Source organism: Schistocerca cancellata, chromosome 5 (assembly GCF_023864275.1).
Source record: "Schistocerca cancellata isolate TAMUIC-IGC-003103 chromosome 5, iqSchCanc2.1, whole genome shotgun sequence".
In the NCBI taxonomy this organism is placed as follows: domain Eukaryota; kingdom Metazoa; phylum Arthropoda; class Insecta; order Orthoptera; family Acrididae; genus Schistocerca; species Schistocerca cancellata.
Window position 1 is genome coordinate 778,037,135 of NC_064630.1, and position 12,899 is coordinate 778,050,033.

General features: G+C 46.2%; 1 protein-coding gene across 1 annotated transcript; it reads right to left on the bottom strand.

Annotated features, from left to right (window-relative positions):
• Window positions 1-11,613: 11,613 nt before the first annotated feature.
• On the bottom strand, window positions 11,614-12,459 carry LOC126188803 (serine/threonine-protein phosphatase 6 regulatory ankyrin repeat subunit C-like). The gene has a single exon (XM_049930416.1). The coding sequence runs from the start codon at window positions 12,457-12,459 to the stop codon at window positions 11,614-11,616; it is 846 nt and encodes a 281-aa protein (XP_049786373.1).
• Between the last annotated feature and the right edge of the window lie 440 nt (window positions 12,460-12,899).

Below are 12,899 nucleotides of genomic sequence, written 5' to 3' on the forward strand. Positions count from 1 at the left end.
TTTCATGTTTGCTCGCCAGTCTTCCAAGACTGAGTTGAAAATTATATAAATCAGCATTGCACAGTTCAACTCTCATGTGAGTTTTGTGCTTGTAAACGTATTCATTGCAATACCTATCCTAAAAAGAACTTTTCTAGCTTTGCTATGAAATGTTAAATAGATATATGTTTCTGCTAAAAATAAGAGGTAGTTATGTACTTCTTAAAAACTGAACCCTCGTCGTCTGTTACAAAAAAGACAAATATAAGCATGGTAGTATCGCTATATTTTTGTAGAACAAAGCTTTTTACCACACAATAATTGTAAGCAAATGTTTTTTTACGTGTAAAATCAAGACATAACAATAGACTCAATCAGTTATTGGAGAAGGAATTCTATACAGTTATTATAGATCTAGAAAACGCTTATGACAGTGTACTACAGCAGCTAATCTGGAACTCTAGAAGACAAATGTCACAAATATATCTTGCTCAGGACACTTATAATGGTGCCAGAATGCCAGTAAGAGATGGTGGAGGGCAATTGATTACATACCACCTAAGGCAACGCTGCATGAAGCGTCACTGTAGAGCCCATATATTTTGAGATTAATCACTAGTATGTTAAAAAAGGTATTGGTCAACAGATTCTTCATTGTACGATGTTTGCAGATGTTATAGCGTCTACAAGCTGGAAACCAGATTGGAAGTATGGAGAACAGTATAAAAATAAAACAGTACACGTGCATTTAAGGACAAGGAGGAGAAACAACACAGCGGCAGGACAACTCTTGACGAGAGTCAATAACTTTGATAATTTAGGATCAATAGTGTCTAGTGATGGCAATTCAGATACAGCAGTAGCCTAGATAGGTTAGATGAACTGTGAAAGAATGCCAGGTGCATGTGCAATAAAAGACTAAACCTAAAAATTACAGGAACTGTGTTTAATCCAGTAGTGAAATATGCAATGCTGTATAGTCCCAAGACATGGGCATCAACTAAGGGACTTTGTAAGATAATTGATATGCCTGGGATCAAAGTGATAAGAAGAATGTGGCATCAACAGAGTCGAAAGTATCAGAAAAGTGAGAGTAACATGCAGTGCTAATGGGTCAGAGTTGTCAAAGAAGAATCAAGATAAAAGACTGGAACAATATGGACACGTCACGAGAAGAAACGACACGTTTGTTAGCAAGATAATGGTAGAAATGGTAGTGGAATGTGACAGAGGAAGAGGAAGATAGAGAAGGAGATGGACTGACCGTATATGTGAGGATACCATGGAATGGATGGAGATGTTTGTATGGATGCAGGACAGCATAGTCCTCAGCGCCCGCATGAAAACATTGTCGGTAAAATACATAAACAAGAAGATAAAACAACACAGAAAACAAAGGTAACAAAAATTAGCGAACTATATGCATAATTGCCCACAAGCACGGAAAGTTCTGTGTCGATATTAAAACATTAACTACAGCAGATGTAAGTGGCATAAGGAGCTGAAAAAACAGAGGAGATGGATGTGGCTGTGGAAGAAAAGAGGAGCAGCCAGCCATTTGACAACACACTCAACCTGTAGCCTAAAAGTTTAGGTCAGAGCCCAGACACATCATAAAACTTTAAAACCTAAAACTGAAATATTTTCATCTGCCCTTGCATCACGTTATAAAATAGACTGTGCTAAAATATTGCGAATAGAGATGTGCACACCACAAGCATTACAAAATGGGGGCTACTCTCGCCGGACTAAAAAACTGTGTGTGCCCAAGTCTAAGACGTGTGAGGGTCACTTCATCCCGCGTGAACAACTGGCTGGAGGAACGCCACAGTCGAATAGTTGACTTCACCAACTGCAGCTTATTGTCTGTCACCGCCAGCCATTCCTCATGCCACAACTGCATCCTCTTCCTGTGTAGTGCAGAAATGACAGCCTTCAAGGGAATAGGATTCTGTGCCACTTCCTGTCCTCTGCAGGCCTCCTTGGCAGCCCTACCACCTTTGGAGCAAGTACAGTAGGTCATATATATCAGCTGTACCAGCTCCTCAGTAGGATACAGATTGTGTAACAAGTGTAAGGCATTAAGGGAATCTGTGCACATGAGAAACCGTTTGCCCTGAACACGACGCATCTACTCCAGCTCTGCTGCTAAAATGGTATAATCGTCAGGAAGGCTAATCCTGGTAACCTGGTCAGGGCACACTAGTGAACAGCCAAGGGAATGCCCTTGTTTGGCGCCATCAGTGTGATCTACTGTGAGGCCACGATGAACATCTAAAATGATATAAAACAAAGATTGGAACGTAAAATCTGCCGTACTATCTTTCTGAAAATTAGTGAAGTCTAAAGTCAGTCTGGGTCTCTGGAAGAGCCAAGGTGGAAATCTGCTCCAACCTCGACATAAAGACTAAGACCAGCAGCAACTGTCTCTACAAGGCAATCCTGTGCACTAATCCCATAGGGTATCGTTTGTTGTTGCTTCTTATGAAAAACCGTGGCCTTGGAAGCCGAGCAAGAATATGGTGTGCAGGTGTAATTGGTGTCAACAGTGTTTTATGCGCCTGTCGCATGATGTGAAATAGTGGTTCACCAGCCTCTGCACAGAACCTGAGTATGGAGGTTGTTCTGAATGAACCAGTGGCCAAACGAATCCTTTCATTTTGTACCACACCCAAGATTTTCAAATAAGAGGGTCTCTCAGACCCATACACTATGCACCTATAATCGAGCCACGATCACACAAAGGCCCTGTAAAACCAGAGCAGACAATTCCTGTCTGCTGCCCATGTATTATGGCTAAGATATTTTAAAATAATTAGCCTTATGTGAGCGTTTCTTCAGGTTCTTAAGATGTGGTAACCATGTAAGCTTAGAGTAAAATACGAGGCTGAGTAACCTCACTGTGTCTTTAAAAGTAAGGTCAGTGTCCCTCATCCTCAACTCAGGAATGTTTGAAATGGAACGAGAATGATTAAAATGATCACACACAGACTTATCGGTAAAAAACTTGAAACCACTCTTCTGCACCCATTCATCCAAACGTCGAAGAGTTAGTTGCAACTGACGTGTTGTCGTTGTGAGGCTTGAAGAAGAGCAAAACACAGAGAAATCACCCACAAACAAAGAACACTGGACAGGACTTTTCACTATGGACTATTAATAGCTATGGCAAAGACAGTCACCCTTAAAACGCAAAGACAGTCACCCTTAAAACGCTACCTTGAGGGACACATTTTTCCTGGTCAAAGCGATCAGACAGGACGTCACCGACTCGGCATCTAAAATATCGTGGAGAGAGGAAGGACTCAATAAAAATGGGAAGACAACCACGAAGACCCCATTCGCGAAGCTGCTCAAGGACAACATGCCTCCAAATGGGATCGTAAGCGTTCCCAATGTCAAAAAATACACCTGGAAGGTGATGCCAGTGCAGGAGGACCTGTTGTATAACCGCCTCCAGTAGGGTCAAGTCATCAAATGTGGAGCGATACCTTCTGAACCCACACTGAAAGCGACTAAGGAGTCGCCTGGATTCTAAGACAAGGCAGTGGTTGACCATCTGCTCCAAGGTCTTTGCCACACAGATAGTGAGGGCAACACTACGGTAACTACTCGAGAATGTACGGTATTTGCCTCACGCCACTAGTTGGGAAAGTGACATGACGTCAAAATGGCATTAAAAAGTGCGAGAAGGATATCTCTGTTCCGCATTGTGAGGTGCCGCAGCATACTGTAATGGATTTTGTAATGACCAGGGGATGTATCACGAGCAGCACACAATGTGGAATCCGGCTCCCACATGGATAATGTGCAGTTGTAATCGTCAGCAGAGGTAGACAGGAAGTCCAAACTACAGCTTTAGCAAACACTCTATGGCGCTGGAAACCTGGATCCTGACTGGCAGTTGCAATAACAGTGACAAAATAGGCCACCATAGTCTGGGCAATGTCCCATGGATTAGTTTGGAGAGCGCTGCTTCCCATTTCAGCAGCCACAGGGCACCTCCCAGCTCTCCCACAAATTCTCCTGATGGTCTCGCATACAACAGAGATATCTGTGGATCGATTAACGGTGTTCAGAAACTGTTGCCACGATCTCATATTGCTCTCTCGAATAATCTGGCGATACTTTGCTCTCGCCACCCGAAAGGTCACAAGATTCTCTGCAGTTGGCTGACACTTGAACCTAAGCAGAGCTGCACGCCTAGTCCTGATTGCAGAGTGACATTCATCACTCCACCAAGGGTCAGGTTGCCTCTTCTGCTGTTCCATGGACTGTGAAATGGATGTTGCAGCTTCGTGGTGGATCAATTCACTAATATGATCCACCTATGCTTCTACATTGGCAAATATTCAAACTGGGCCAACTGACTAGAAAGTGCCCAATCTGCTCTACTGTGCACCCATCGCTGTGGTTTCCATTCGGGTTCAAGCAGGCGAATCCAGATTGGGGAGTGATCACTTATGTGCAAATCATCGACCACCACCGATTGAGCAGTGAGAGTAAGAGCTGGAGAGAAAAGTGAGAGATCAATGGCAGAGAACGACCCATTTGCTGTGCAGAAATGTGTGTTCCATCCCGCATATAGCAAGTATGTGCCTGACGACATGAGAAGCCTCTCAATTGCTCTACCACTGGCGAAGGTACTTGCAGTGAGTGCCCCAAAGCAGATTGTGTTCATTAAAATCACCACAGAGGATGAAAGGGCGGGGGAGCTGTGTAATAAGGTCGGTTAGGGCCTCCTCATTGAGCCCATCATGTGGTGGCAAGTAAAGGTAATAAATTGTCAACAGAGGATGCATGTGAACTGATATGGCAACTGCTTGTAAAGTCCGTGTAAGGGAGAGGTGAGGAGTGACAGTCAGTACTGACGAAAATACCTACACCTCCTCTAGCTCTCTATCCACTCAGTTCATTCTTTTTGTGTAGGTCATAATCTCGTAGCTCAGGGGTGTACGATTGATGGAAATTAGTCTCCTGGAGACACAAACACAGTGGTCTACCCTGAGGTAAGAGAGAGTTCCTGCACATGCACCCTGAACCCCTGCAAGTTCCACAATAGGATGGGAGCCATTTCATCAATGTGTTTTTAATTTACCCCTATCTTTGCACTGCAGAGAAGAAGCACTTGCAGAGCGAGGGGGAATGAAGGAGGTGCCTGGATCCAAGGCATCTAACTCCGTGATGTCCTCCTTGTCAGTCAGACAGGAAAGAATGACATCTGATGGCGCTCGGGACAACTGATCCGAAAATTGTGAACCTTTCCCTTTGTGGACAAGGAGCAAAGTGGGCATTGAGAGGCACTTTGCTTTTCTTGTGCCTTCTGGAGCCTCACTGCAGTACTACAGTTTGTCCTTCCTGGTGCTGCTGTCTGGATTGCTTTGTCCTAGCTATTTTCCTGGGTATGTACATGTGCAAGTACAAAAGCTTGTGGATACATGCACACTAGATGTCGTCTGTATCTAAGTGACCACCTTGGGAATAGGTTTCTGCACCATGGAAGAATATGATGTGGCGAAAAAGAGGGTTTCGTCACCTTATATTCTTTTTTTGGATTTAACCTAGGGGGTCCGCTTGGTCACTTATTTCCTGTATTTTGCGTTCCTCAGCGAATACTCAGGGCAGTCTTGCCTCCAGAAAGGGTGGTTCCCAGAGCAGTTGATGCGTATTTCTGGAGATGGGCAGTCAGTCCCAGCTTCATGAGCGTCTTTTCCGCACTTCCTGTGGATCGCTTCACCTCCACAATTCGTGATTGTATGACCGAAATGCTGGCATTTATATCAGCGCATAGCGTTTGGAATGTAAGGCCGAACATAAGGCAAAGGAATCCTCCTATATGTTCAGGCAGCATCAGACAATTGAATGTGACTATGAAAGTGGTAGTCTTAAGTTCCTCCATTATTCCTTCATGTTCGTTGCTCCACATCGACTATCCCCTGGGAAGCCCATTGTTGCTTCAGTCCCGCTATGTCCATGATATATCAGTACGTGACAACACCTATACTAGAGGTGAGAGAGGTGCACATCTTCTTTTGCTTTCGCCTTTTTCCTACATTTGTAGCAGGGTCAACGTGATTACAATCGGATATGGCATGGTTAGTGTGATGGGTTGGCCAGATGCCGTTCTTGCCACCAATCTCTACCCCTGGGACAGAAGCAGTATACCCCAGCTGTCTGCATCTAGTGTAATTCATGAAATAGTGTGAACGTGTTTCAAATGTCTTCCAGTCGTGTAACTGAGGCGGGACGGCGGAACCAGGTTGGTATTCACCTAGGGAGATGTGGAAAACCGCCTAGAAACCACATCCAGGCTGGCCAGCACACCAACCCTCATCGTTAATCCGCCAGGTGGATTCGATCTGGGACCAGCGCGCCTACCCGAGTCCAGGAAGCAGCGCATTAACGCTCTCTGCTAACCTGGCGAGGTGAGGTGTGCATCTCAACAATCATATATTCACCAAGTTCCTATGATTTCTGAAGAAGTTCCACCTGATTTGACCTGTCAGTTTCGACCAACAATGAGGCATTACACAGTCATTTTATAGATTTTAAGGTCCCAGCTAGGTCTTCCAAACCCTTAAGGATATAGAAAAGGAACAGTTTCTCAAATGTCCCCACCTTCCTCTTTGTTACCAGAAACATCCTTACTCCTGACTCCATGAGCCCTGTTACTGAAGTTCAAAATATTCTTATTACCAGGAGGAGTAGCCCCCCTCGTTCTTTTGGATGAATGGGTGTGGATACTATGAGGCAGTAGACCCTATCCCTAGGAGGCGATGATTTCAAGGGTCCCATATTGTTCCCATGACTAGCTAGGGCAGTAAGAGTCCACTCAGACAGAGCCCCACGTGCATAAGGAAGCCTTATACAACTGACAAGGGAACCTCCCCATTGCACCCCCCTCAGATTTAGTTATAAGTTGGCACAGTGGAAAGGCCTTGAAAAATTGAACACAGATCAATCGAGAAAACAGGAAGAAGTTGTGTGAAACTATGAAAAAAATAAGCAAATTATACAAACTGAGTAATCCATGTGTAAGATAGGCAACATCAAGAATAGTCTAAGTTCAGGAGCGCCGTGGTCCCGTGGTTAGCGTGAGCAACTGCGGAACGAGAGATACTTGGTTCAAGTCTTCCCTCTAGTGAAACGTTTACTTTCTTTGTTTTCGCAAAGTTATGATATGTCCGTTCGTTCATTGACGTCTCTGTTCACTGCAATAAGTTTAGTGTCTGTGTTTAGCGACCGCACCGCAAAGCCGTGCGATTAGTAGACAAAAGGACGTGCCTCTCCAATGGGAATCGAAAACATTTGATCGCAAGGTCATAGGTCAACCGATCAACTGGTGACTTCATGTGCGTCACATGACAGGAATATGTTGTCGACCCACCTAACTTTTAGACTTGGCGAATGGGTTAAAAGATTCTTCTCCTTGCCTGATTTAGGTTTTCTTGTGGATGTGATAATCACTCCCAAAAAAGTGATGAAAACATAAGAGTTTGTCACATAAACTGCAACGAGTGAATGCAACAGTTTCACAGTCTCACAGTTTTCTCTGGGCTCTATCAAAACATATGTTTTTAACGTTTTCAAATTTTTCTGTGTGTAGACCGTCAAATCCTGCATATGTCCAAGCAAATCTGAACATGTCCTGGGATTGTGGAGAGCGAAGTTGATTATGTGTGAGTGCCTGAACTTTGAGAATTGACACACGATCACGTAAACAATACTGCTCTGTGTACCTGTGCAGCTTCACAAAATAATTGTCTGAAAATAAAATATTAAACTTTTCACGCGAGGAAAGACTTGAACCAAGGACCTCTCGTTCCACAGCTGTTCACGCTAACCACGGGACCACGGCGCTCCTGAGCTCACACTATCCTTGATGTTGCCTATCTTCGCATGGACTATTCAGTTTGTATATTTTGCTTAGTTTTTTCATAGATCTACACAACTTCTTCCTGTTTTCTTGATTGATCTGTGTTCAGTTTTTCAAGGCCTATCCACTGTGCCAACTTATAACTAAATCTGAGGTGGGTGCGATGGGGAGGTTCCCTTGTGAGGTGCAGCACGTCCCCAGAGGTTACCCACTGAAGACTGTTCCACCTCAACAGCTACGCACCCCATCAGCGAGCAGCAGATCTTGAGATTGAGAATATTTTTTTATGGAGGTTTATTTCGTCCTCGCGATCTGGCTGGTCAAACCAAAAATCCCTTTCCCTGTGACACACAACGTTCCACCGACATGCCAGTAATCGCTGAAGCATGCCCAGAGCTTACGGTGATGGGGTACTGGCGGCGCTTACCAATCCCCAGCTCAAGAACCCCGTTGTCACCGAGTTCGTACGCGGAATATGAATGCTTAGCTCCTGAGGGCGATATGATAGAGAAACGTTTGAGGGAAAGAAGTATGGTTCTGTGGAAAATGGAGAAGGGTTTTCAAGGACAAGGACCGCCATACAACTGGGAAAGGAACAAAGTACCAGGTGATCAAAAAGTCAGTATAAATTTGAACATTTAATAAACCACGGAATAATGCAGATACAGAGGTAAAAATTGACACACATGCTTGGAATGACATGGGGTTTCATTAGAACAAAAAAAAAGTTCACAAAATGTCCGACAGATGGCGCTGGGCAGCAAAACGTCAGTGACTGTGCATGACAATCGTGTATAAAAGGAGCTGTAATGAGAGAGAGAATCAGATGCGGCAGCAGTCGCAACATGTTGATGTTACCTGAACAGGCGCTTTTAGTGAAGCTGTAGTATCAGAATGGGGAATGTGCTAGTTCAGCGTTGCGATCCTATCGCCATAGGAAGGGGATTCGAATGGGTAAAGGTCTGTTGACAAATGCAAGTGTGGCGAGAATGATTTCGAAGCTCGAAGCCACTCGTCGTTTAGACGATAGACCCCGTAGAGGCCAACCGAGCACAAGGCATAATGCTGCTCAGACAGTTTCAGGAAGAAATGGAGACGGTAGCGGGTTCGTCTATGCACGGGGAAGTCAGTGCTCGTGCAGTCACACGTCACACCGGCATTCCATACACAACTGTTTGGTTGCTATCCGTACAAAATCCATCGGCATAATGAACTGTTACCTGGCGATTTAGTGAAGCAGAGGGCATTTGCAGTGTGGGGGTGTCAAAAGATGGCAGAAGATGACGATTGGCTGAGTAACGTGTTGTGGACCGATGAAGCTCATTTCACGCTCTGAGGGTCTGTCAGCGCCCACAACTGCAGAATTTGGGCTACCGAAAATCCTAGAACTGTCATGGAAACTCCATTGCACGACGAGAAAGTCACATTATGGGTGGGATTTACCAAATCTACCGTTATCGGAACTTTTTTCTTCGAGGAAATGCGTGATTCTGGTTTTGTAACTGCTACCGTGACGGGTGAGAGGTATGTCGACATGTTACAGAATCGCATCATCCCCAGCCTGGCTGATAAACACCTGCTGGAACGTACGATGTTTATGGAGGGTGGCGCTCCACCTCATATTGCTAGATGCATGTAAGATCTCTTGCGCGCATCGTTTGGTGACGATCGTGTGCTCAGCTGCCACTTTCGTCATGCTTGGCCTCCCAGGTCCCCAGACCTCAGTCCGTGTGATTATTGGCTTTGGGGTTACCTGAAGTCGCAAGCGTATCGTGATCGACCGACATCTCTAGGGATGCTGAAAGACAACATGTGACGTCAATGACTCACCGTGACTCCGGACATGCTTCACAGTGCTGTTCACAACATTATTCCTTGACTACAGCTATTGTTGAGGAATGATGGTGGATATACTGAGTATTTCCTGTAAAGGTCATCATCTTTGCTTTGTCTTACTTTGTTATGCTAATTATTGCTATTCTGATCAGATGAAGCGCCATCTGTCGGACATTTTGTGAAATTTGTTTTTTTTTTTTGTTGTAATAAAACCCGATGTCATTCCAAGCATGTGTGTCAATTTGTACCTCTCTATCTACATTATTCTGTGATTTACTCAGTTTTCAAATTTATACTGACTTTTTGATCACCCGGTAGATACGATTGATTGGTTTGAATAGTGCAATAGGGCAAGAAATTGGCACTTCGATTATAATCGCCCGTCCCTACCTCGGCGGCCCGAAACTGAGCAGGCGCTCCACGATGTCCGCCGTGCCGTTGGCCGCCGCCCAGTGCAGCTCCGTGTGGCCGGTGTTGTCCACACGCGGGGTGTAGGTAGAGATGGGGGACCGCTGTTGAACTAATTCATAGAGTTGAATCTTTCAAAGGAGTGAACAATCAGTGATTCAGAAAAAAAGAACGGTAGCTCCAAACGTTTCCCACGGCAGAGAGAGAGAGAGAGAGAGAGAGAGAGAGAGAGAGAGAGAGAGACCGAGCATATCAGCAGCGCCTCTGCTGGTCAGAGCACAGTGCATGCCACACAACACAGCCAGCGCCGGCCTCTGCCCTGCTTCTACCTTGGCTGCCTGCATTGTGCAGTGCCCCATTGGATTTTGTGTTTCACATAAGCCGTGCCGTCTCTGTGCGTCGTCTGCCACGTGCAGCAGCTTCACATCGCACTCTGTCGGCGATCGTTTCAGTCGCACGTCCTGCCCTCTGGGCAGTTGATGCGAGCAACAGGACAGAGAGCCACCTAGCGGATAACATAGGAACTACTTGCAACAACTTGCTCGCAAGGGAACAAACGATTTGTCTCGGAGCGGGTGAGTTCACCACTCCCCCCACCCTCGGAACTCGCCCGCTCAACGCTCACCCCACCGTCTCGACTCTAGCCAGAGCGTTGAGCAAAGCGACTCAGGTGTCACTCTGGTCTCTGCGGTCTCAGCTCACGCAGTAATACAGCTCGCGGCTCGACCTACTCGACTCAGCGCCTCTGCATCGGAGTCCGTCTCTACTGGATATTGTTCTTCGTAGTAATACCGCTATGCATATTACATTATTATGTTATGTATACATCAATTGTTTTTATTTTATTTTTATTTGTTTAAACTGATCAGATTAGGTTCCTGATGACTCCTCTTACTATAGGATTTTTATTATGGACACTCGTATTTATGCTTTAATTACGAGCAAACCGATAAACGTATCGCAAAATGTGATACACCAATATTTTCATTGTTTTATTCTGCGTAAGGCTATATGCAGCACTTTCGTTTTACAGTCAAATTTATATTTTTTTTTCTTATTCTGGTACAGATTTTGCGATTTTAGGCGTCTTCGGAAGGAAACGTTCACTTTAAAAATATATGGCTTGCGATGTATTTGTATGAGGTTAATGAAATTTTAATACATTATAGCCAAATATATTGCTAATGTAAATCTCAAGTTACAACATTTTCCGATCACCCAAAAAACCACGATAGTGCAAAATAAATCAATAATCAAAAACTTTGTCATATCGTGGAAATTTCAATAAACAATACAAAATTCTTACTCATTATCTGTGTTACTTCAAAATAGGATCAAATAAGATCAAAATACAGGTATAGTACTGGAATAAACCAAGTTTAAAGGGCAATGTGCCTTCCATTTATTTTCTATTGTAAATGAGTGGTGAGACATGAAAAAGAGCTAATACATTTCAGGGAGTGAACAGTTCTGATCCAATCTCTGAAAAGAACAGTTTTGCCCATCTCTAGTCCCTACCTCGGCGGCCCGAAACTGAGCAGGCGCTCCACGATGTCCGCCGTGCCGTTGGCCGCCGCCCAGTGCAGCTCCGTGCGCCCGGTGTTGTCCACACGCGGGGTGTAGGCGGCCGTGGGCAGCAGCAGCCGCGCCGCGTCCAGCCGCGAGTGGCGCAGCGCGTAGTTGAGCGGCGTGCGGCCCGCCTTGTCGGCCGCGTCCGCCCTCGCGCCGCGCTCCAGCAGCAGCCGCACAATGTCGGCGGTGCCCGCGGCCGCCGCCAGCTGCAGCGCCGTCCTGCCGGCTCTGTCGGCGGCGGCCGCGTCGGCTCCCGCCGCCAGCAGCGCGCGACACTGCGCCACGTCGTCCCACCTGGCCGCCTTCATCAGCGGCGTCTGGCCGTCGATGTCGCGACAGTCGACTGTGGCCCCCGCCTGCAGCAGCAGGTGCGTCGCGAACGAGTTGCGCGTCACCGCCGCGTAGTGCAGCGGCGTGAAGCCGTTCACGTCGGCTGCGTCCAGCTGCAGCCGCGGGCCGCCCACGCCGCCGCTGCACATGCCGAAGGCCAGCAGGCTCTGCAAGACGGCCCCCTCCTCCACGAGGACGGCCCAGTGCAGGGGTGTCTTGCCGCCGCCGTCGGGGACGTTCGGGCCGTCCTCAGACTCCACGAGCCGGCGCATCGCCTCGCGGTCGTCCGTCGTCACGGCGCGTACCAGCGGCGGCGCGTGCTCCATCAGCGGTGCCGGGACGGAGTCCGTCGCCGACCTGATAGCAGCCACCAGTGCTGCCAACGCCTCAGCCAGAGCCTCGCTACTCGAGGAGACCGGCGGCTCCCCACTGGATGGAACCGTCACCAGGGAACCCATGTTGCCACTGCAATAGTGCAGCTGTCCTTCAGACTTCTCCAGCTTCTCAGAAGGAAACTTAGGATTTCTAAGCTAATTTATTCAAACTGCTGTAAATTTTGGAAACTAGCAAAACCAACGGATATTAACATGTCTAGATGAGTATAATCACTTCACTATTCCTTTAAACAAGTACTTCCCTTCCAATTTCTGAACTGCTTTCTGCCCTTCATAGCACAGGGATGAGAACAGAACACGGGGTGACGTTGTCTCACAAGACTGTATCGTCTTTCATAAGCATTTTCAGATAGGCAACTATTTCAACAGTTTAACTGGTTGACTAATGGGCTTGAACAATGTAAACCTACTAACACATGAACTGTATTCATTGTTCCTAATATGGAGAACCATCAGCTATATAATGGAATGACAATAAAATTTTGTGCAAGACCAGTACTCTA

Coding starts and splice junctions, on each gene's coding strand:
- LOC126188803 (XM_049930416.1), bottom strand. CDS start 12,459: ATGGGTTCCCTGGTGACGGTTCCATCCAGTGGGGAGCCGCCGGTCTCC.